The following is a 23,224-nucleotide window of genomic DNA, read 5'->3' as shown; positions in this document are numbered from 1 at the left end:
TACTTGAATGCGCGGTAATAGTATGGCCCGATAATTCATTTGCCGATGTTTGTTATTCACCATTCATATTAGCGCTACGATGAACTTCAGTTTATAGTGGGTTAAATAATGCAAAGAGACAGAGCTGGGACGTTGTGGTAGGAAGCTTTAGCAGAACTTCCAACGGTTCCCACATTCGTTGCACAAGACAAATGTTGTCATAGGTTCGTCGGCGGATCGTGTCTGAACCTGATTATATGTGCAATTGCGCTTCTTGCACTTTCCACATTTTAATAGGCTTGTCTTTGTTCCCTGAACAGTTGCCAGTTGTGCATCATTAATGGCTTCTTTCTTGAACTGCTCCCGCAACTGTTTAATCTCATCACTTGCCATTTCCTCAGCAGTCATTACAGCCAGACGGCTAGGAGGAATCGCTCCGACAAGAAAATTTGTCCTCAAGGTTGGATTTTTCGCATCTCTTAAGTTTGCAACTCGACTGCGCACCTGCAAATTCAAAACATTTACAGGAAACAATCTCCAGACCTGCTCTTAACAATAGATGTGTAAAGATTCGTTGGAGTGATTCGTTTCCTGAACCATAACTTGGCTAGGATATTTGAAAGAAAGAAAAATATATGTTCACTCTAAGACATTAGGATAGCTTTACACATATTTCAAAAACTCTACTCTGTTCTTGTATCTGTTGTCCGTATTTCTGAACTCGGCATAAATTGCTTCCTCCAGCTCCTCGGCGAGTTCTTCTGGACTGGCGCAACCTTCGATGGCTCCTCCGTCAACTCTCAGTGCAGCAGCCAACAGTTCTCGGCATTTTAATCTGACCGCATCTGTGGTGGTGGCAGCTGGAAAAGAAGACTGTTTCCTTGACAAATCTTTACTTGTCTTATCTTCCTTGGATTTAGAATCGCCCCCGTCAATAACTCCATCTTTTTCCTTCTTTTGATCCCCTTCTTCCTTAATCTTATCCAATTTCTCATCTTTTTTTTTTGATCCACTCGAAGAACTTGAATCCTTGCTATCTTTGTTAGGACCTAGACCGGAGACGGAAAAGATCAAGGCCTTTTATTATCGAGACTCTGATATTTAGACTAGAATTTTAAGCTTCTTTTTTGTGAAAATTCAAGGGTTTATATATAATGTGAGCGAAATAAACTCTCCGAAGCATAGACAACTCGCTTACCAGATAAGAATTTCTTCCAATTTTTTATGAGCGTCTTTGAAAGTGATATAACTTCGTCGTCTTTGCTTGATTTCCTCAGCGCATTTACAGTCATTCCAATCCTCGTTTTTGTCAGGAGTTCCAAATTTACTGGTAGCTTTTGCAGAACCTTCAACAATTCCAAGGCTTGTTCTTGGCCCTGTTACCAGTAATTTTGATCAGAATAAACAAAAATTTGATTAACCTCATTAGGATATTTCATTCAGAAACATGTCGGGCAAAAAGAATCACAAATCCATAAGTCAACAACACTGTATCAACACAGTAACATTTTGAGGTTATGTCGGATCAACTTCAGGGCTACGCTAAACATGAACGCGTTAGCGGCAGTGTAGCTTGCAGAGATGATGCTGGTAACCTTTCACGATACAAAATATTAAGGTCTATGATAGCCGCGATCGTTATCCCCAGAGGTTTTGAGGCAATGTAAATGTCGATTACTGATACGTTCCAAAGTAAATAATCTGCTGCCGCGTCGAAGGCGAGCGGACAGCACAAACTTAAGAGGCACAGATTAAGCCGGCAGAATTGGGGAAGCCGCGATTGCAAATTTACTCACTGCAGACTCACCGTCCCGTCGCCGCTCGACATTTTATTCAGTTTTTTCTGGATCCTCAGTACTTCCTCTTCGGCACTCATGTTGAATTTTTGATGTGTGATCGGAGTCCTCTTTACGACGTTGCGGATCGCATTAAATACACGCGAACTGCGAAGCAATCAAAATGTACCCGGGGTCGTACCAACGGAGTAGTAGGATGCTATCGGTACTTGACGGCGGTGGGAGAACCATAGACATAGAAAATTTCTTACACGATAGAAAATGACGACCATGGTGTAAGAACGTTGTATAGAGCAGTCAGACGACCCTCATATTCGTACACAGTGTTTACGACATAGCTTCCCTCTGCTTCTTGCCACTACGTGGTGCCAGCGAAACCTAAGTATATCTCGTATAAGAAATTCGTTCGGAAAGCGAAGTACTTGATTTATTAAGTTATCAAAGACACCAACATCATTGAGGGACTCTATACAGGTCTAGATATAGGTCTGTAGTCACTGCCTCAATCTTTGACCGAAGACTGTTTCTCTAGTTACCTTAAATGGATTCACGTGAATGTCTCCGCCGATAAAGAAGCTACCGGATCGCCAACACAGGTTTTTACGGCCCCAGGCCCACTCATTCACAGAGTTCTGGTCACTAAAATTTGCCCAACAGTCTTCAAATTATTCCGTTGACGTATATAGGTATGTACACAATGATGCCTGAAATCTGTAGCAAAAGTATCACAAAGACTAAACTTGTTTGAATCATAGTAACAAGTTCGGACACATGCAATACCTAAAGCCCCTGGAGTGTATCCTCTAGGAGACAAAACTGGTCATTGCACATGCGCTGTGTATGTACACCGCGCGATCTGGTTTTGAGAACTTGATACGGAGGATACTGGGTACAAATATTCAAGTCCAAGACTATGTTTTATGTACAAAGGATACTTTATTTATTCAAATGGGGCACCTGAAGCAAACTCAGATTTGGTACGTTAGACGACCTATTAGTCCCAAGTTGTTTTTCCGTTTTTTTGTATCAAGGGCAGTACATACATACCCATCTCCACTGACGTAAAACTGGATAAAATATTAATGTTTGACAGACCCTCTGAACGTGTTATCAATCTGTATCAATAAAATGAATAAAACTTGAAAAGCGGATCCTTTGTTTTCTTCTATCTAGAGATAGCCCCTTAGACGATATTCGCTTCTAGCATCGGTTCCAACGTAATTAATCTATCAAAACCTAGCCTTGTTAAGTCTATCGTTTCAAATCGACCATCTATAATGAGCTCTGATATAGCTCGACCCACAGCTGGCGCGTGTTGAATGCCATGGCCACTGAATCCGGTTGCCAGGTATAAATTGTGGTAGTACGGATGCATACCAATGATTCCGTTTTCGTCAAATTTGTTGTACTCGTAAAAACCTGCCCACGAACTTTGTACCTGCAATAACAATGGATTATTAAAGAACCAGCTCTAACTAACACTGGGAATAAAATTTTCATGCACCTTCGGGAATTAATTAATGCAATTTGAATTTTCCAGTAAACTCGAACAATCGTAAAATCTTTTCCTCCATTAGATATTATTATATACGCAAGGTTTATTGCTACAATGCATTTAAAGAAACTTGTTGTGCAAATACGTTTTTCACTTGTGTGGAAGAATCAAATACACCGCGCGTATAATGGTATCGGGACGTATGTCCCATTATACGATCTTTTACCACGCGTAAATGTAAAAAGGCGTATTTGTTCCCCCTTTGTAATAACGCGAAAAACATGAAGATACATTCAAAAATTATGAAACTGAAAAACACCAATAAATTTTATGAAAAAAAAATCACGTTCACTAATGGTGTAAGGTCGCTTGCGTCCACATACGTCTTTATACCGTTACCTTCGATATTATTTTCTGCGAAAATAAAATTTCTAAACATTCTTCCCGAAATCGACGAAATCCCAAAATTACGTTTCGAAAATTTTCGCGCCATGAAAAAAACACAGAAATGGCAGATACGACCTTGTACCATCTATAAATGTAGTAAATAAAAATGGGCTTTTAATGTATTGAGTGCTTATATAGCGAATGCCGCGAAACAAACAATTATACACCCTTTTGCTACTAAATTCGCCTGGCGCACACGTCTCTATACCATTAGATATACGACAATCCCTGGTTTTTCAACCCACATGAAAATTTTAAAGACACTAATAATTTTGGAATTTTCAGAGAACTTTGAATTTTTGTAAATTAATGTAGTATTCAGATATGACAATATCAGAGTTGGAGTTTACCTTCAAGTTCTCGAATGCCTTGACTCTCTTCGCTAATATAGGCCAGATTTTTTGATCGAAGTATTCATAGTCTACTTCGAGGTTGTCGACCGCTGGTTCATCTACCAGTTCCGGAGACCGTCCGCAAATATAGTTGCCCGCCAAACCTTCCCTCCTGTTTTAACGTGTTTGTGTGAAATAGATTAAAGCAAGAAGATAAGTTGCATAAGCCATGTCAGCTCACCTAAAGTACGTTCCTGTAGGATCTATCGTCAGAGGTGTGTTCAGCCCGGGGCCGTCAGGGGAGTGAAAGCAATAGACATATCTCTTCCTGGCGAATACACACCAATTAACAACGGAAGTTGTAAATTTTTATATCTGGCTTACCTGGGCTCAACCGGCAATGGCACACTCAACATTCCAGGCCCCGTCCCGATCTTTGCCATTTTCGCTATATCGTTGCTGTGAGCCCCGGCAGCTATGATAGTTATTGCAAATTCGATGCTCCTCTCTACCCCAGAGCAAGTTCTCACCTAAAAATCAGTAAAACGCCTATCGTAACAAAGATCAGAGCCTAGACTTTTATAAAAGGTTTGTTTCAAATCGCGTAGGTAAATACGTCCTTGGATTATTTTGTTTTTACCGCAACGATTAATGATGCGCGATTTGGTGACGGTCTTTTTTTACCGCAGATAAACGAGACGACATAAGACTATTCTCCAAATCTATTTACGCATTATCTTTTTCAATTTGCCCCTCTTTTGTGGGAAATATTTGCGGGTAAATCACCAACAAATTCGATCAGACAGAGCGATAAGCAAAGTAATCCTATAACGAAAGAAAACGAGAATTGACATAAAGTTTTATTTACTTTGAGCTTGTCTAGTCCGACATACTGGCCTGCAGGAACACCGGATACTTCTATGTTAGGTTTTTGCTTGAATTCAAATTCTACAGCTTCCGCTGCGATGTATTCAGCCCCGAGGTGTACGGCTTTGTTTTTCAGCCCACTAAGAAGTGTCCACGGATCGAACCAGCCTTCATTCTGCAGACCAAAGCAGCCAAGCTCTATACCATCAGTGTTGATCCAAGGAAAATTTTGCGTCAGTTTCTCAGGAGTCAAAAGCAAGTTTCGTGCCCCCAAAGAATTTTGCAGTTCGGAATTTCTCTTGAGCGTATCGGCGCCTGCTTCTGATGCCAAGAACAAGTATCCGTACGGATGAAACTGTGGATCTACCTGCGGCTCCCCTTCAATGCTCAAGTATTCACCCATGTTACGTATGAACTCTGCCCCGTACAGCGACATTTCAATATTTTCTTCCAAAGAGAATTGCTGGCGAAGACCGCCAGCGGATAAAACGGAGGAACATTTCTGGTACTGCAATGAGATTTTATTACTTTTCAAACGTGTTCAGAGATTCAGCACCCCTCGATATAGATATGTGTAAGTCTATACACATACATTTATACATCCAATTTGTGTGGGACAATATTATTCGAAATGGAAAGTATCTGTGTATGTATTATCTTTGCAATTCAATTTTTATGCACTTACTGTGGGATCTTTTTCAACTACAACAACACGAAGGCCATGACGAGCGCGTTTTTTCAGCCAGTAAGCAATAGAGCTGCCCATCGCACCTCCACCAATGATGATGACATCGCAGTGTTTTGGAAAATTATACGGAATATCTCCTTCTGTGTTATTCTCAAGCTCACGCTCTTCCTTTGTCATGGTGAAGCGTTTTTTGAGCTGGCTAAAATCGTATTTGAGCGCTCCCAGGGTGCGGGAAATTGGGTTTTCTGCGTCATGTTTGTTATCGTCATGCTTGAGTTGCTAAAAATTGAGGAAAAGAAATTAATGAAAAAGAAACAATTAGGTAACAGCTACGCATAGTCTTTAACTGCAAGCAAATGGTTGAGTAGCATTTTGTATAATCAGTCAGGTATGATGTTTGAAGAATAACCAACTGTTACTGAGATTATGATAAACTTGGCCTATGTATTCACCTTGGTGGAATGAAAATTGGACGTCTGCGGGTAGATACGTGCGCAGCAGAGTGGATTGATGCGAATGCTCGCTCTACATATAATCATATGGCGTAGCATGTTGAAGAAAGTGGTTACAATAGTTGTACCATTAAATATGCCGGTGTATGGAACTGAATCTTGGCTGGTACGTACATACCAGCTAGTAGTAATTTATGTATGCACACATTCACTTTCGAATATTCATATGAATGTGCATGCGTATCTCAGATGCTCCTCGAGCTGCTACATTGGCGCTGTGTAAAAATCTTTTCGCAGCGTTTCTACTCTTGTTATTACTGCGTGCAAGATAAACACGGGTCACTAATTATCTACCAGGCCGACATTTCATAATGTGTATTTTTATCAGTGAAGGGAATAAGATAGTTGGGTCACTGTCGCGTTCAACCTCGTCACCTTGTAGCCGGTGTGGCGTAATCAATGGTCACCACGTGCGACTGAGTGCAACCGATTGTGAATGCCGAATTGCCGGCTTCAGGCGACAACTACAAGGTATATATTTGAAAATCGAAAACTCTTCCCCTTCTTCTTTTTTTTTTCTTTTGCAAGTTTAACTCATAACAACTGGATCTGGTCACCGATTGTACAATATCAGTGAATCCGTTCGGGTGGTTACGAACTCGATTCACTCCGGAGATCAGCTGATCGCTGAGCTCCAACAAAATAACAGTGACTGAGATAACAATTTAAAAAAAAAACCGCTGTCAACGCCATCTGCTCGTTCGTGTGACAACTACCGACCGCCGTGCTACCAGACTAAAATTCTTCGTCGTACTAGATAGAGCCACAAAGGCACAAAACGTACTAGAATCTAAAATTTCGTACGAGAAATTTAATTATGATTATGTAAATACAATACTATTAATTATCGACAATATTGATACTCCATACTTGTCAATAGTACCCTTTATGTTCTCTAAAATATATATCAGTTGAAAGCATGATACGAACGTACGACTAACGATAACACTAAACGCATGGCAGCTGTCTTACCTGTAGGTTTAGCTACGTACGTTCAATCTGTAGGAAAAACAGTCGAATTTTTGTAGACGTAACCTAAAACAATGACATTTATCTCCGTGCCCATTTCCGGTCGCGATTAAGGGTTTCAGCAGAAGTGATTAGCACAAACAGGGAAAGAGAAAACGAAGTTTTCAAACATGTGGGATGTAGTCGTATTATTCAACGGTTACTCGAAACGTCTCAGTGACGACAGAACAGATGCCAACGGCACGTGTACGCTTATCAAAGGACCGAAAACCATTATCGTGGATACAATGACTGCCTGGGACCGAGAACGTCTAGTCGAGGGTAGAATATTATATCTCTGTTATCAGTAGAATAGTGAATATTTCAAGGAAACAAATATTTTAATAATTTAATGCTAATAATCGCAAGACGTCATTGTTCGCTTTGTGTAATTCTACGTAGCTTTGGAGAAACACAATGTACAACCACGGAATGTCGATTACGTTGTTTGCACGCACGGCCACGCAGATCACATTGGAAACAATAATTTATTTCTCAATGCAGAACACATCGTTGGCTATGGTGTTCACCGGGGGACAATATTTTATGAGAAACGGCTTGAGAATGGTAAACACCTCTATTCTCATTTGTTCAAACATTGTCTAAGCAATTAGTGGCAACTTGAATTTTCGATTAGGCTGAATGAATCTCCATGTCTAATCTAATATATAAAATAAGATGTTGCTCTATCTCTGCCACAGAAGATTACCAACTCTGCAATGGTATTAGCATTACCGCAACACCTGGGCATACTTATGAGGATGTCACAGTTCTAGTGGAAGCTGGTACAACGAGAGAGACTGTCAAGTATGCAATAACAGGTGAAGATCGCGCTCTTAATTTAATCCGTCAAATAACTTAGCATAATAATTCTTTTGGCCCTCTGTACATCTGATCTACGTATTATATTCTCATAAACTGTGACGGTCGGTACACAGGTGACTTGTTTGAGAAGGAAGAAGACATTGCAGATCCATCATTATGGAAAGAAGTTGGTACCTTTGCACTCCGGAAAATTCAGGCTTCCTCACGTTTGCGAATAATGAAATATGCTGATTACATTATCCCTGGACACGGCCCAATGTTCCAAACCAGTGACGCTTTGGTTCGTTTGCTGGAAAACCAGATTGACGGAGAATGATCGCTTATGGCATTAACGAAGAATTTCCAGAGGTCTGTGAAGCAAGTTTTCGTTAAAACAAACGAGAGAATAACATTTTATTCATTGTTGATGTAATCAGCGTAAACTGTACAAAGCGAGCTAAGAAAAATTCTCTGCGTTTTACAGCGCTTCAAGTTATAGCTAATTACCTGACTCTAAAACCAATAAGCCAACTTTATGGCACCATCAGAGTCTCGCTGTGTATCCATCACGCTTGATTGGCGAACAAGTCGTCGCATACTGGCATGAGAATCACGGCAATCCTTTCCAGCATTGAGTGGAGACTCCTCGAAAGCAGTTTTGTCGGTAGCATGAAACGGGTCTGGCGCTTGCTGCATTTCAACCGTCTCACCGGATGAAAGATCCTCATACGAAGTCGTCGTCGACGATGGCCTGCGGAAGCCAGTAACGAGTAACTTTTACATCCAATCACATTGTAATTCAAACCCTCTTGGAGTCATTTCTCAGGGAGTATTAGAACCCAGAACGCGTGTGCCAAGAGGGTTTTGGATAGACTAAAATTATGCAAATTAGAAATAGTGTTGTAAAAATCTACCTTTTCGGTATACATCGTATACAATCTGCCCACGCCCAATTTTTTCCAAACAGCTCACCCTCCTCCACTGTCTGTGGTAAACGATAATGTAAAGTCTCCGGTAAACGGAGCCCTGAGAGCCCGCCGATCATCGACACCATTCCAAGAATGATTAGGGGGAGGACGAGGTTCTCTGTACCCTAGAAAAAGTGAATAATGCGCTTGTGATGCACTCCACCATAAAAGAGCTGGAGATCATTTTCTCTCTTCAATTACCTACGTTGATAAAAAGACGGAACTACTTGCCAAGTATGTGATGAACGGTATGATGATCAATCCTAATCCACTGACATAAGCGGAAAATCCAATAGCAGCTCCCCGCAGTTGAGTTGGATAAAGTTCACCGGCGAACGGGTAGATAATGAGGAAGGACGCTGAAATCGCGGACTTGGACAGCAAGAATAAAATTAGAGTCGCTGTAACGGCGTCTGCAAGTACGAAAGTGGTTGTAAGTATATTGCAGATTTTCATGTCTGATTCTTGAGGATTATCTCAGGGCTCGGAAATATCCGACATTTACCAATTTCGACAATAAAGAGTCGTTGGTCGGGACAGTTTGTGGCAGTTAATTTTTATCCAAGGTTGAAATTCTTTGCCCTAAAATAGATAATCCCCACAGCGTTGACGGGCGGTTTGGCCGTGTTTAGCTCGCGCCAAGGTAGAGCAGCTATTCTTCGACAACATCGTCTTCGGTTTGTTTTTGGCCAGGGATGGTATCTTTGTTTGTTGCGGAGGTACTCAACTGCAAAAATATCAGCTTTATCAAAGTCTGTTGTTTTTTTCTTCAGTTTAACATAAGGGAAAAATACGCTTCGACCTCATTCAGCCATAATTTTCATTCCACATTTTACATCAACAAGAATCTTGTCGGTATTCTTCCTATCGACAAATTTTCTCAATCTATTTGCTTAAGGCCGTGGCATATGCCTAAAAACCGTAAAGTAATGTGAGAGATCACTGTTGCAAGACCGAGGAAAGCGCTGCGAAATACAAAGTTACCAAACATTGGCGCGAGCTTGACAGTCGACCGTTTTCCCAACTTTGCCACGATCGGAGGGATACTTTTGTATTTTGACACATACCTTCGGGTAGAAGGACCGTCGCTATGCACGACGCACCAGCTACGACCATACAGAGACATAGGGGCCACCGTCTACCCCAACGATCCATGACCACCCAGCATGCCATGTAGCTTGGTATTTCTGCCAACGACGAAAAGAAGAAACTCAAATGCTCTTCACTTCCGAGCGCTGGTCCATAATACGAGAGGCCAACGTAAACCATGTTGTTGGCAAACCTACACACATGCAGCAAAGGTCGTTGATCGGTAGGTTAATCGATTAGAAGGGTACATGGCAAAGCGTTGGTCAAAGTTGGCAAATAGTCCTGATATTGCGACACTCCTAAATCATGATTGTTTAATTCGGGTTTGTACAGAACGTCTCGTTTTTCAGGTATCGACAGATCTCATCAATTTTACAGGCGGGAAACAGAGACACGTAGTTGACATGGAATTTAGGATATTTTGCAAATTGGGGATTCAAATTGAAAATTGAAAAACCTGGGCTACCTTTTTCAAAATACTTTTTTTCTATCTACCTGTGCACAATTTACAGAGAACTGTGATAGATATTTTCAAAGACTAATAAAAAAACGCATGATCTTTGGCCTTCGTCTTCTAAGTTGACTACATTTACCACCAGTTGTATTGTAATTCAAATGGTTGGTACACGTTTTATTAATTGACCTCAAAATTACCAGTTCAGTGTTATCAGGCAGGTTTTAAGACGCATGTTTGGCGTTTTGAAAAGTGCGAGGATGCCGGGTCCGCTGCGTAGTCGTTCCTCCTCGCTCTTAGATCGTGACATGGTCATCCGCTGGCGGAGCTTCTGGGTGAACGAATCGGGGAGCTCTTTGCCATTCACCCTTGCGAGTGTTTCCAGAATTTCCTTCGCTTCCTCCAGACGACCCTTCGCCAGCAGCCAGCGCGGAGATTCTGGAAGAAACCTTCGCCCATAGTTGGCCTTACTATTCAATAGCACCAAGAACCTTACAGGTATCAATTAGGCCATTTGGCACGCTCTTGCCGTTCTATTTGAAAAGGGGGAGGGCTTAAGTGAATGTGCTTAATGCTACTGACCACCAATACAGGAAATACAGTAGGAACGGGGCACTGGTCGTCAGGGCGAGGAGTCGCCAGTCTCGAACCAGATATGTAACACCCGCCAGCGTACACAGTCCAATAGTGTAGAATGTGCACGTCATAACAGTGACGAAGGAACGGTAATTTGGTCCCACTAGCTCCAGAGCTGTGAAAAAATAATCAAACTTGTCTGAACTTTTCTACCATGGCTACTATTGTGCAGGACTACAGGTGCGAGTTTAAGTCTGCCGAGTTTTTTTCCACCAAAGATTGGATAGTTCTATCCAGGCAATTGGATTATGGTGAAAAAATTCATGAATCTGCTCACACAGCTCGGATTGCACCTGATTTAGAGAGATTCTGATGATCTTACAAATAATGAACGGTATTTGATAAATTGCGGGAATCGTCAGGCCCACAATGAATCGGGTTCCAGCCCAAGTCCAGAAGGTGTTTGCCACAGATGTTAGGAATCCACCCGTGATCAGCGTTGCCAAACATGTGAAGAACGATAGTCGGCGTCCGATTCTGCCCTCGAAATGAGAAAATGGATGTCGTACGATTTTTGATGTTGTAATTAAACACTAATTTAAAACATCGATGAACTCGAATTTTACCTATCATTCAACATGCCGAAGAGGTAAACGCCGATCGGTCCCCCTGTGTTAAGAGCAACCAGTCCAAATGTTGGGTAGATGGAATAATTACAGACGAGATTGAACTGTGAACAGTAATGCGTGGCAGGTTTGGTTAATCTTCGTAATCAGTGTATCTACCTTTACTTACAGGAGCCATACCATAGAGCAAGCATACGCCTAGTAACCATAACGTACGTCGATAACGATGGAAGAAGTCACCTCCGACTCATCGTACTCCCAGCCATGATCGCACGGGATTTCAGACCAGGAAGCGTTGGGTGTAAGATACTCAGCCATTAGCACCGCCGGAGTTTCCCATTCGACGTTGTAACGGGTGCAACGGCTGTACGTTTCATTGTCCCCCTGCCGGGTGACCGTTTATCATCGGTACATGGAAAAAAGGAAAGGAAACAGTTCGCTGTAACGAAAGAGATGAATCCCATTCAACGTTACGAGTAGGTATGTACACACAGAATTAAAACAAGTACAGCATATGCAGAGGATCGAAGTCATTCTATTGGTCAGTTTTGGAGAAGTAAGTAATGCTCAAGGGGAATTTAATAGGGTTTCTGTTGCTGTCGCACCTGATTAGGGATGGCAAGATGCCGTCTCTGAAGAGGATCGAGTCCCTCTAGTCCAGGTACTTTACACCAGTGCAGAGGAGTTTCAGACATGAAGAGTTGATTGAAAGCGCAAAATCCGCACGGCAAACATGCTGGTAGGCAAACGAACCATAGAAGTAGCCGTTGGTAGCGACCAAACTCCCCGACGATTGGCAACAGATCGTCAAGGTCGAATCCATCCTGTGGGAAAGTTTGTGAGAGAGTCGGAGCAATTACGACTTACGAGTGTAATGATGCCAGGCAATCGGGCCACCAGAGCGAATTAAAGTGGTTAAACATTTTAAAATGGTATTTTGGCTAAGATTACGACTTATTGAGAAAGATTATGGGCGACTTGCAAGATTCTGTAGGATACTAGGAAAATCTGTTAATGAAAAGTAATGATTCTAACGTGATCTTTACCATTTACCAACTTGACATAAGGAACGGCTGAGCATTGAAAACTGGCCTACAACAAATTCAGGGACATTTTGGCACGTAGTTTATATTACATAAGCCTACTAGTTTTACCAAACTATTTCTTCACACTAGACCACGGGATGGAGACAAGAGAGAAAAAATTTCTGCCCGAATAAACTGAGTGAGATTTAGATGCATACTCACGTCGTCGTCAGCGACCTGATGTACTTGCCTGTCCTCTGGCCCCGAGTTATCCTGAACATTCATACTGGCAATGATGGGGGACTGGTCTCAGGCTACTGAAACCTCAAGGAAGCCTTAGAAAAAGGTCAGGTAACATGTATCAAGCCTAGTTCTGTCTCATACGTGTGACGTACGGGGTAATGCTAACGAAAACGGTGATTGTGGCAGCCACAAATTGTGGAATTGAGTGAAAAGATGTCCAAGAGTTTCAGGAAATAGTGGAACGGTGTCAAACGGCAATAGGGTGGCGTGCTAAACGAATGGCAACGATGACGTATAAAAAAATATCCCACCCTGGGGTGGTTCTTGTATAATTGAATTAGGCTAGAGATGCTTAAGAGAGATTAAGGGCACTGCTGACACACGGCATTAGAGAGGATTGATTTCATGCTCGGTATGGAAAGAACGATTATCAACGATACTTGGAGAATGGTTCTTTATTACATGTCATAATTGTTCTGGTTTTCTGCACGTTGATTTTCTACAAGAGGAAAAAAAAAAAAAAAAAAAAAAAAAAACATCAAGTGATTGAAAATTGACAAACAATATCGTATTGAGATGCATAATATTTTATATCTGGTTGATGCGATTCGAGTTCAGCAGACCAAGTCGCTCTGTACTGACATATCCAAAATAAAGCAGGTGATCTGCTAAATTTGGAAAACAATATCTTTGATAATAATCGTAGCAGTACGGTTTGAATCAGTTTAATAAAAATTTGCACTAGAAGAATCTACGCAAATTTAACGAGAAGACTGTGATAAGTTTGATTATTACTACATTCATTTTTCTCATCTTACGCACGTGTCTTTTCAACTTCCTCGTCATTCAAATTAAAAAAAAATTATGTATATATTAAAAACAGACTCCCAAGCAAGAAATACACTTTGTATGGCACATTCTGTTTCAAGCATTACTTGAGATCTTTTCATTCAAAAATATATTTGGCGCCGTCGTACAACTGCCATTCTAAAGTACATCAATCACTTTTTTAAATATTACAGATTTTACAAGTACATTCTTTGACAATCGTACAACGCAGGTCTACGTTTCATTATCATCGGCACGTAGTCATATGTTATTCTCATCACACAATAGTACATGGCTAAACACCGGAATATCATTCGTCCTGCCTCGCTTGGAATCGCCCTTGCTTCTCGTCCAGACAAATAAACAACTGATAAAGAACCCCCCCCTCACGCAACTTGTCTTACTTGTCATTTTAGTGATTCAAAATAATAACGATTTACTGACTAAATAGGAATGTTTCATGCTGCTTGTTCATCATAAAGTAAAATATATTCCGACATATAGCCGGCAGAATCTTAAGCATTGTTTATTTGTTCCAGGCCGTGTAGGCATAAATTCGTTCAACCACTCGATTATACGCATTTACAACATAATAGCGTACGATAAATGGATTGGCTACCACAAAATTTAATCCTAATTTACCGCACGCAATTCCTCGTACTAAACTTCTGGGGCAGTGGGCAACCACCCCACACGTATGGCTGGTTTCCTTCTATTCAAAATACTAATTACAATATAATTCACCCTACAAAATGCAGTTTGCATTCAAGGACAGCTCGTCAAGCCGCCAGACTGAAATCGATTCGTTGAACAGCATGGCGAGGGAATTTTAGAGCTTCATATGCAGATATTTTACAGGCGATTCACAAGTCTTATCAGCATTAAGATGCTACAAAAAAGGCTACGGCCTAAACTCTTCAATATTCATGGTTTCTGACGAATTTGATTTCATCCTGGCATTGCCAAGTTTTTCTACTTCTAGAAATCTCAAAGGACCTCTGAGTGATTGTAGCATTTCATATTATTGAATGCAAAACTTTTATTCGTTCTTTCGTATCATTTACACCTGCCACGCCACCATTGATGCAATGTAATTCATTCATTTATTACTCTCACTATGAAATTCTTTCAGGCTGCACCCGTGCACATCATACAAACTGGAAATAATGATTTATTCGGATAATGTTAGCAATCTACAGTGAAGTTATCAAGCTACCTAAACTTGCTTTTGACCATCAATACACATTTTTCAAATCCTGAATGAATACTCACAAAAAAAAAACCTCGATAGAGATTTAATATACATAAAAGTGAGACTATCGGAGCCAAATTATCTGCCTTGGCCCGCCAGTTCCATGGTTTTTTACATTCGATCAGTACGCATACAGTCGTACACTTAATTGCAGATGGTACAAAAGTTTACATCAATTCAAAACTGTAGATATAGCCGTCGATTGGCAGAAGGCAGAGAATGCAAAGGGAAATTTTTTCATATCAGTGACTGCAAGGTGAGAACTCTTCTACCTATAAGTGGTAATAGTGCTAAATAGTTGGATATAGATGCATCGAAAATTCGATAGATGAGACGCCAATTTCGTAGTGAAAATGACGCTATACCTGAATCAGTTACATATTTTTTCTATGAATCCATATGGGAGACACGTACTGTTCTTCGATTATTCACTTGGTGTATTTTTTCTCTTTTTTTTTGTCTTTAACCCAATTTAGCAACTGAAATCACTGATGAAAAAAGAAACAACTACCCCAGAGTGCCAAATATCGCTTTACGACGTAGAAAAGTGCCATACGAAATTCAATTTTAATAATAGTATTGATAAAGGTATTGTTGGAGTACACGTGGAAATAATTGGTTACTTTCATAATCACAGATGTTTCTGAACGGTTCAAACGAAGACTCAAATGATCCAATAATAACAATTGTGATTTAGGTTTATTTTTAGTATGTGACAATTAAAAACAACACAAATATTTCACGACAAGGGCCAAGTTTGCAGAGTCTATAACATCAACAAATGTTACATCTACTCGTACAGAGTTTGGCAGGTTTCCTGAGCAATATTTTGTCTAACGTTATATATTCATTCTTTTGAATAAATATCAACTACAGTGGGTAAGAGCTACTACAAAGAGAAAACAGGAAGAGGGATAAAAAAAAAGATATAATAGATACATGTGGTGGGCGAAGAAATAGTTCACTTTTCATTATTTTCCTCGCCTAATTTTTTTCTGACTGCATAAATTCATAGTTAAAGCAGTCGACACTGTTATTTTGTCCGGCCATTATTTTGAAACGCAAGGTGTGAACACAATTAAACTCAAGTCGTACACACGCCGAGAGCGGTGAAGGTTGAATAAAACTTGTACAGTTCCAAGTTCCCAGACCCTTTAGGCACTTTCAGTAATTTAATGTCTAATCGTAATACAATTATCGCAACTCTTTGGCACTTGAATCATTACACCACGGACGGTGGAAAAAGGCGTTCGTGGCAGCGACACTGCTCTCTGGATTGTTAAAATTTATCATCATTATTTTTTATTTGTTTCTAATTTCACTTGTGGATGTTTGGACAGGCTGGACAAGGCATTACATAACTCAATAAAGAACTATTTATGAAGGGAAAAAGAAAAAACGTAGATTTTAATGTATCATCGATAGCAGCAGACAAGCACATACGAAACAATATGACATACATCATTCACTGGATTATAAAATCATTCACTCCGACCGTTAATTACTAGTGAAACTCTACCGTATTCTCATTCACACAGAAAATTTATCCTATCGTACATTCTATCATCACAGACACATTTCATTGGCGTAACCACCCATTACTCAGAAACTTTCCTACTATTTGTGCTCATACTTTATTATCGCTATACTTATCATCATCATTATCATCATTATCATCATTATTTTCTCCTAACAAATGGTTTAACATTACAAACATTCTCGAGCAGGAATTCAAGTTTACCCAATAAACTTACTGGAGTATTCACACAACACGCGCTACATCGGACAACAGAAGAAAACAGTTACCGCGTCCCTCGGTTTCAGGTTTACAATTTGAAGTCTTCTCGGGCTTGAACTCATCGTCGTAATCACGCAGGTTAGGTTGTAATTCAGTTCAGTTTAGTTCAGTACAGTTTTTAGTTCAGTTTAGTTCAGTTTGGTTCGGTTTAGTTCAGTCCGTACAGTACGGTATAGTACAGTACAGTACAGTACAGTACAGTACAGTACAGTACAGTACAGTACAGTACAGTACAGTACAGTTCAGTTCAGTACAGTACGGTATAGTACAGTATAGTACAGTACAGTACAGTACAGTTCAGTTCAGTACAGTTCAGTTTGGTTCAGTTCAGTTCAGTTCAGTTCAGTTCAGTCAAGTTTGGTCTCAGACACACTCACATCATCAGAATTTTCATCTTCATTCTTCTTTCACTCATCGGCAACATCCACTTCCCGTAATCCTTCGGTCGGCATGTAGCAGATCTACCGCAGGCAGTTTTCGGCACTCAACCATGAATCGGTCGGATACCGGTAGATCTGGCCCAGTAGATTTAAACATTACCAGTAGACGCCATCATTTTGGAACTCACGCACATCTATCAACTCGCATCCGTACTATCCAATCTTGTTGTCTTTGTATTGTGTTTGATAGTTTTCTAGTCAAATCAAATTGCACGACAGTACAACCACGAGGTGATCTGTGAACATGAAAAAGTTTGAAAATATTCATCAGTCACGAATGTTCTTCAATCGATACCTAATGACAATATTATTTTATCATTACAATTTCAAATTTTTCCTAACAAGCTGTTTCGATAGCTTCTCACGATCTTCGACGTGCTAATATGTCAAACAAAATTAAGGGACACATGTTACCTAAGTTTTTTCAGATAGTTTAGCAACTGTTCAGACTCGCCCGATTTTCTTATAGATTCGTGCGTGATGAAATTTACAAATAATGCAAACTGAAATACCAATGGGTTTAAGGCTGAACTAAAGTAAATGCAGTGTGCAAACGGAGATGAAAATTTTCAATTTGTCACATTCACTCTTCCTAAGAATTATCGGAAAGTTGCACCGAACACTTGCTACAGACGCGAGCCACTTTGATACCTATATTTCACTGGTTGCGGTACAAAATCATTCCAGTCAAGTCACAGTTTTACAAACCAAGTCGAAAATATTTTCATCCACACATAATCGCACGCATGCAGGCACTCGATAATGATGGGCAAATAAGACCCTTGTACTCGGATTTTACAAATCAGAGCGCTCTGTCATTTGAAAATGGGTAATAACAACATATCGCCGGTCGAACCATGGAAAGGATTTAAAAAAAAAAAAATATTAACCAGAGTGCCTGGGATTGCTGGAAGAATTGAATTTAAGTAATTAGGGAAGAAGATCGTCGTCGTGAACATATCTGAGTTTGAAGTGAGGTAATAACGAAACAAGACGAAGTAAAAAAGTTACGAGCGACATGAAAACTTACCAACTAGACTGAAGCGGTACATTCTTCAGCCTGCGAATTTCTTTGGTGGCCCACGTCGCCAGAGTTTTAGTCTTGTTAGTTCGAGACCTGCGTCCTTTGGTCAACAAATCCGTGATCGGCTCAGTTTCAACCATCGGCAATAAGTTGACGCCAAAAACGGTAACCAGATCACCGAGGAGGCCAGCAGCGGCAGCAATATTACTATCTGTATGTTCGCGATCTTGAGAGATGGAGGTGATAAACTGTATGATGAACGGAACATGTGGCTCGACAAGACTGACAGGACTGGGCAAGGTTCCGTCGCCCCTGAGTCCCTGTACGATACCCATGTAAGCCTCAAGGACACCCTCCCTCAGCTCATTCAAATAGTCGATCAGGTCGTAGTCGCTCCTGTCGACATTCGCCTGGGACGCTTGAGCTAGAGTCTGCAGAACAATTTCCAAGTACTTTCTGAACTCCGGGCCGATGCTTAGTGCAATGTCACCAAATACAGACAGTATTTGCGGCTTGACCGATCTGTGCACGGTATTGTTGCTCAGGTTCTCAAGAAGCAGAGTCATTATCTCATCACAGTACGGTAGGACCTTGTTCTTGAGGGCTCGACAAATGTCACCTGTCAACCCAACTGCTGCGCAGCAGACTTGGTACTCAGCATGGTTCTTCAAGCCAAGACAAAGGAAAGGCTTGAACGCGTCCATATACTTGAGAAAGCCTTCGCCAAGCACCTCGACGAGTGTCGATACGGCCATGAGGGCGTCTTCCTGCACTCCGCCAGCCTTACAGGAGTTCGAATTGAACATAGCGAGTAGGGCAGTCATTATAGCATCCGAAATTTGGGGCGCGTCTTCAGGCGTAACTTTCCTAAGTACCGATTGCAGCGTAGCGCAGAGCAGGGACTGGAGGTCGTTATATTGGGCCCGATCGGAATGGCTCTGAATGTGGGTCTCCATCTGAAGAACTTGTTGCAGTCTCTCAAGAATTACCATCGTCGTCCTTTGCACAGTGACGTAACAGTCGGCAGGTGAATTCTTGACCATTTCCATGAGCGCTTCGTACGCTGCGGATCTGAGGTTTGCCTGGGCCCCGTCTGCACGATCTGTGGTCTCCAAGAGCCTCTGAATAATAAAATCAAAGTACTGAGACATGCAGTATGTCTCCGGCTGTTTTCCGTCTTCGGTTGCCTCGGCGGCCTCGTAGCTCGCTTCCGCGAGCCCTGTGAATGCCCAGCAGACGTTTGCGGCGACCCTCGGCTCCGCTTTGAGCCCATTCACCAAGGATTCGAGTAGAGGTTTGAGATACGTCTCGCTTATCGCCGCCTCCGGTATTATCTCGCATATCCGACCGAAGGTCCAGGCAGCCGTGTCCCGCACGACGACGCTGTTGTCATACATTAGGTGGATCAGAGTGGGCATTGCCTGCTCTACCAGAGGTCTTAGCGTGTTCGGCTCCAGGCCGCCCAGTATCGAACCGAAAGCCATCAAGGCAGCGTCTCTGAATCTCCAGTCCTCGCTTTTTATGTGTTCTTTGACAAACGGGAGGACATAGGGCACGATTGCGTCCTCGCAGCAGGAAGCAAGGAGCATCAGGCATACTCCGGCTGCTTTCGACGGATTCCAGTCATCCTCGTCATCAAATTCCTCTTGCTTAGTCAACTTCTGCATAAGTACCGGCACCAGGAACTGCAACGCCCCTTTTGCATAATGCCGAGAGACCCGCAGCGGAGGTCGACCACCGTCGCACGCTTCCCCCTCCTCCATAGACAAGTCCACTTCCTCGTCCGATACATTAGACCAGAACTCTATTCCTTGAAGTGCCACCTCGTCGATGTCAGATTTCATTGCCTCCAGGGTGATCTGGACGATGCAAATTGACACACGGTCAGACATGTGTTGTAAATTAAGGCCATGTTACCATAATGCACCCTTTCAGTTGACTGGGCTAATTGCGACGTATATCAAATAAATTGATAAATAAATCAGAAGTGAGCTGTGAGACTTACGGGAAAAAGTGCCGGCCCCATGTACGGTTCCATGTATTGGTAGTAAAGAGACATTATTTTCACCAGACACTGCAAAGCTGCGACTCGTACTTGTGTATTAGTAGACTGGGTAGCTTCGCAAACTACTTCCATTATAAAATTTCTCTCGCTCTGAAATAAATTGCACATAATGGTAACTCTATTATTTTGTAAGATGACAAAGTAATATTTTGCAACTTTTGTACAATTTAGATTATCATGAAAAATGAATTGTAGGGCAGGGCTACCTTGACTGTGAAAATAAATCTGTCAACATACCTCGATATCGAAATTTCCTTTCGTGAATTCCAAGGAATTGAAGAGAGCACTGGTAGCAGCAAGTCGAACATGATTCGAAGTGCTCGAACCCTTCATGCCGTGTATGATAGCAGTGAGGATCTGATTAGACTGGGCAACAAGCACGTCTCTATCGATATCCTGACAAATATATCCAATCGTTTCCAATGTCGCTTCCTTCATCATTTCCGTGCTGTTTGGATCGGCGACATTGTTCACTAAGACAGGTATTAGGTCGCTCCATTGTTCAACAGGAAGTTCTGCAACAGCCACGTACGCGACGCACTGTGCAGCCGAGCTGGGTCTGTTATTTTCAGTGCCCAAGGCCCCGAGGATCTACAAACAGCAAAGGAGGAAGGAAAAGAAAATTTTTATAAATTGCATGACAATGGAGCAGATGAGGAAGCAAGAGAAATCTCTTCACATCTTTTTCTTTTTTCAATTGTGTATCTGTCCTTGCAATGCTCACATTTTTTTTTATATAATCTCGAGACTCTGCCGGTATGGCAAGCCACCGCTGCTGATATTGTATCTTTAGAGCTGGATCTTTGGATGTTAGCTGATTTTTGAGCTGTAGACCAGCAGCCATGCGAGCAACGGCGCTGACTCCTGCTGTGACCAACACGCCACTAAGACGCTGCACAAACTCATGCTGAAAGAATCAATGTAAAATTACGTTACATTATTTGGACAAGTGTGCGTAAACCACATATCACAACAAGTACGGCTTACGAGATTCGCTTGTGCAGCCTGTTCCAAGAAGTTTTGTGCTGCTTCGAGTTCATTTTGATCTGAAAGATAATCATGTAACAGATCAGTAAAGTATTGATTCGGAAGTTTGAACGCTAATTACTTGTGGTTGTCAAAGAGAACTGAAGTACAGAGTCAACGCGTGTATGAACTTCAATCCACTTGAACGTGTCAGGGTAACCGGATTGTGCATAGTTGAATTTCGGCGGACATGGGTTAGAAACTTCATCTTCCCAACCAATCGTGTTTGCAATATTTGATAAAACGACTTTGATAAAATTGCGACTGTCTCCGGTAATGAAAGAACGTCGAATTGACGTCAGCCTCGGAAGCTGAGTAGGTTAGACAAGAAGGGACAAACAAACGGTTGGGAAGAAGGCGAGATAAGGGGTCCAGGAACTGAATAAAGATAAGACGAGTGAGCCTAGACACAGCGGTTGCTCGATGCGGCGGAGATGCGGAATGCCTGCATGTCAAATGAGATATTTGGGAAACATCGCTAACTCGTAACGGTCGTTGGGTGGTTTGCAAGATCGCAACTGATTGCAAAAGGATAGACTAGACCTGACGCATTTTTCGACGCCCTTGGTTGCGAGGATGATTGCCAAGGAGATATTTACACGGTGCGTGTGTATATATTCATACGGAATGGGATATGAAGAGCATGCAACGATCGCAAAAGGCTCGGGCCAAACAATCGCCGTTGCCGCGCGCGGTGGCGTCGTCGGGGTAGAAAATGAGTAAACGGCCGCGTCAACTCACCCGGGGATACGGTCTTCTCGAGAACCTGGATCAGTTGCACCGTGGTTGGATCCATTTATATACCTTCTGCCTCGCGATCTGGGCTCTTAGTCCTCGGTTTGCAATTTATTTCCCAAGATTACGTTCACTGTAAGCCGGCGGTTGCCCACATGTAGGACCGAGTCTTCACCAGTCAGTTGAGTATCCCCTTCCACTTCCTGTCTTTTCCCTCTCGCTCGCTACTCCTATGCATGCGTCGAACTTAAGCTTGTAGTGAAATATGTCTACTCATGCACACTGCATGTGGCTCGCAAGTATATATACATGCATGTATGTATGGACGTATGCACATAGGTATGAATGTGTACGTAACGACGTACAGGGCACAAGAGCCGTACACACCACCGAAAACGTCTCCTGTGTGGCAGATCTGGTGCGTATGAATACAGTACCCCCGATTACCCAGCGTAGGGATCTAGTGGATATGCGTCTGTTAAGACACAGGAAAGTTCTTTGCCGGATTCCTTAGTCACTCGAAAGATGCCGAGTACCGTTGCCAATCAGTTTCAATCTTTGTATTCATTCACAAAACGACCCGGTAATTGTTCTTCTATTTTAAACGGTCAACCTTGGACTATTTTGCGTAAGACAAACAACGATCGTAGATAACCAGCGCCATCTCTTGGATCCCGCTCAATTTTCTCCATTTCCGCTGTTTCCACAACTTCCGGTACGGAAGTGAGTTATGAACACAGAGCATTCAATCCACTACCTGCCACTACCACACCAACGGTTAGGTATTCGTTATGTTAGGCGTCCGCAGCGCTCTGATGGTGGCCGCGAGCCAAAACTTTGAAAAGCCTGCCACTGAAATTAATCCAATTTGATTGAAACGTGTAATAAATAATTGATCTATTCCATCACGTGTGAAAAACACTACTGTTTGTAAACTCACCCTTACAATCAGGTGAACTACAATGCCTTATTCATTTATATTTATTTCATGTTTTAATCGAATTTGAACCAAAGTTGCGGCCCTCTACAAAGTTTCGACTCGCGGCCACCAGCAGAGCACTGTGGACACGTAACGCTTCGAACTAAGGTTTCGAAACACGTGAGTATGCTGCCATCGTAGCAGATACCCCTTCAAACTAGGATTGCG

The 23,224-nt window shown here is 41.9% G+C and overlaps 5 protein-coding genes and 1 long non-coding RNA gene across 9 annotated transcripts; 2 read left to right on the top strand and 4 right to left on the bottom strand.

Annotated features, from left to right (window-relative positions):
• Window positions 1-58: 58 nt before the first annotated feature.
• LOC124411623 (transcription elongation factor S-II) lies at window positions 59-1,952 on the bottom strand. 2 transcript variants are annotated; one of them, XM_046890856.1, is made up of 4 exons: window positions 1,787-1,952; window positions 1,178-1,355; window positions 667-1,028; window positions 59-483 (listed from the first exon to the last, which is right to left on the bottom strand). In XM_046890856.1, exons 1-4 carry the CDS (start codon window positions 1,853-1,855, stop codon window positions 148-150), a joined length of 945 nt encoding a protein of 314 aa, XP_046746812.1. In that variant the 5' UTR covers window positions 1,856-1,952; the 3' UTR covers window positions 59-147. The 2 variants fall into 2 exon arrangements, with proteins under 2 accessions (XP_046746812.1, XP_046746814.1); XM_046890858.1 differs by having other exon boundaries at window positions 1,776-1,907.
• A 986-nt stretch (window positions 1,953-2,938) lies between these two features.
• LOC124411167 (FAD-dependent oxidoreductase domain-containing protein 1) lies at window positions 2,939-6,644 on the bottom strand. The gene is made up of 7 exons (XM_046890114.1): window positions 6,057-6,644; window positions 5,602-5,883; window positions 4,918-5,424; window positions 4,434-4,579; window positions 4,291-4,377; window positions 4,068-4,221; window positions 2,939-3,213 (listed from the first exon to the last, which is right to left on the bottom strand). The coding sequence occupies exons 1-7, from the start codon at window positions 6,153-6,155 to the stop codon at window positions 2,959-2,961; spliced, it is 1,530 nt and encodes a 509-aa protein (XP_046746070.1). The 5' UTR covers window positions 6,156-6,644; the 3' UTR covers window positions 2,939-2,958.
• Window positions 6,645-7,172: 528 nt separating this feature from the next.
• On the top strand, window positions 7,173-8,411 carry LOC124411274 (metallo-beta-lactamase domain-containing protein 1). Of its 2 annotated transcripts, none has more exons than XM_046890330.1 (4): window positions 7,173-7,406; window positions 7,629-7,691; window positions 7,826-7,945; window positions 8,063-8,411. In XM_046890330.1, the coding sequence occupies exons 1-4, from the start codon at window positions 7,256-7,258 to the stop codon at window positions 8,263-8,265; spliced, it is 537 nt and encodes a 178-aa protein (XP_046746286.1). In that variant the 5' UTR covers window positions 7,173-7,255; the 3' UTR covers window positions 8,266-8,411. The 2 variants fall into 2 exon arrangements, with proteins under 2 accessions (XP_046746286.1, XP_046746284.1); XM_046890328.1 differs by having other exon boundaries at window positions 7,527-7,691.
• LOC124411272 (carcinine transporter) lies at window positions 8,159-13,001 on the bottom strand. The gene is made up of 12 exons (XM_046890322.1): window positions 12,889-13,001; window positions 12,247-12,465; window positions 11,858-12,025; window positions 11,642-11,745; window positions 11,398-11,552; window positions 11,022-11,190; window positions 10,640-10,888; window positions 9,964-10,178; window positions 9,128-9,309; window positions 8,843-9,021; window positions 8,436-8,679; window positions 8,159-8,299 (listed from the first exon to the last, which is right to left on the bottom strand). Exons 1-11 carry the CDS (start codon window positions 12,949-12,951, stop codon window positions 8,442-8,444), a joined length of 1,941 nt encoding a protein of 646 aa, XP_046746278.1. The 5' UTR covers window positions 12,952-13,001; the 3' UTR covers window positions 8,159-8,299; window positions 8,436-8,441.
• Window positions 11,551-15,927, top strand: LOC124411277. Its single transcript, XR_006929661.1, has 4 exons — window positions 11,551-11,664; window positions 11,813-12,121; window positions 12,227-13,321; window positions 14,277-15,927. It is a non-coding gene; the product is annotated as an uncharacterized LOC124411277 (long non-coding RNA).
• On the bottom strand, window positions 12,889-22,707 carry LOC124411270 (importin subunit beta-1). Of its 2 annotated transcripts, none has more exons than XM_046890318.1 (7): window positions 22,084-22,707; window positions 21,304-21,362; window positions 21,041-21,223; window positions 20,554-20,907; window positions 20,257-20,406; window positions 18,258-20,110; window positions 12,889-13,001 (listed from the first exon to the last, which is right to left on the bottom strand). In XM_046890318.1, exons 1-7 carry the CDS (start codon window positions 22,136-22,138, stop codon window positions 12,992-12,994), a joined length of 2,664 nt encoding a protein of 887 aa, XP_046746274.1. In that variant the 5' UTR covers window positions 22,139-22,707; the 3' UTR covers window positions 12,889-12,991. The 2 variants fall into 2 exon arrangements, with proteins under 2 accessions (XP_046746274.1, XP_046746275.1); XM_046890319.1 differs by lacking the exon at window positions 12,889-13,001 and adding an exon at window positions 17,397-17,463.
• Between the last annotated feature and the right edge of the window lie 517 nt (window positions 22,708-23,224).

Source organism: Diprion similis, chromosome 10 (assembly GCF_021155765.1).
Source record: "Diprion similis isolate iyDipSimi1 chromosome 10, iyDipSimi1.1, whole genome shotgun sequence".
NCBI lineage: Eukaryota > Metazoa > Arthropoda > Insecta > Hymenoptera > Diprionidae > Diprion > Diprion similis.
This window is presented reverse-complemented; position numbering and strand designations above follow the sequence as displayed.

Coding starts and splice junctions, on each gene's coding strand:
- LOC124411623 (XM_046890856.1), bottom strand. CDS start 1,855: ATGAGTGCCGAAGAGGAAGTACTGAGGATCCAGAAAAAACTGAATAAA. Junction 1,356..1,786: donor TGTCGAGCGGCGACGGGACG/GTGAGTCTGCAG, acceptor TACTGGTAACAG/GGCCAAGAACAAGCCTTGGA. Junction 484..666: donor ACAACAGATACAAGAACAGA/GTAGAGTTTTTG, acceptor TTGAATTTGCAG/GTGCGCAGTCGAGTTGCAAA.
- LOC124411167 (XM_046890114.1), bottom strand. CDS start 6,155: ATGCTACGCCATATGATTATATGTAGAGCGAGCATTCGCATCAATCCA. Junction 5,425..5,601: donor TAGTTGAAAAAGATCCCACA/GTAAGTGCATAA, acceptor ATCTCATTGCAG/TACCAGAAATGTTCCTCCGT. Junction 4,580..4,917: donor TCGGACTAGACAAGCTCAAA/GTAAATAAAACT, acceptor ACTGATTTTTAG/GTGAGAACTTGCTCTGGGGT.
- LOC124411274 (XM_046890328.1), top strand. CDS start 7,256: ATGTGGGATGTAGTCGTATTATTCAACGGTTACTCGAAACGTCTCAGT. Junction 7,407..7,526: donor CCGAGAACGTCTAGTCGAGG/GTAGAATATTAT, acceptor AATTCTACGTAG/CTTTGGAGAAACACAATGTA. Junction 7,692..7,825: donor TGAGAAACGGCTTGAGAATG/GTAAACACCTCT, acceptor TCTCTGCCACAG/AAGATTACCAACTCTGCAAT.
- LOC124411272 (XM_046890322.1), bottom strand. CDS start 12,951: ATGAATGTTCAGGATAACTCGGGGCCAGAGGACAGGCAAGTACATCAG. Junction 10,889..11,021: donor CTGTATTTCCTGTATTGGTG/GTCAGTAGCATT, acceptor CTATGGGCGAAG/GTTTCTTCCAGAATCTCCGC. Junction 9,310..9,963: donor GACGGTCCTTCTACCCGAAG/GTATGTGTCAAA, acceptor TCGTACTTGCAG/ACGCCGTTACAGCGACTCTA.
- LOC124411270 (XM_046890318.1), bottom strand. CDS start 22,138: ATGGATCCAACCACGGTGCAACTGATCCAGGTTCTCGAGAAGACCGTA. Junction 21,224..21,303: donor AGGCTGCACAAGCGAATCTC/GTAAGCCGTACT, acceptor TGATTCTTTCAG/CATGAGTTTGTGCAGCGTCT. Junction 20,407..20,553: donor AAGGAAATTTCGATATCGAG/GTATGTTGACAG, acceptor AATTTATTTCAG/AGCGAGAGAAATTTTATAAT.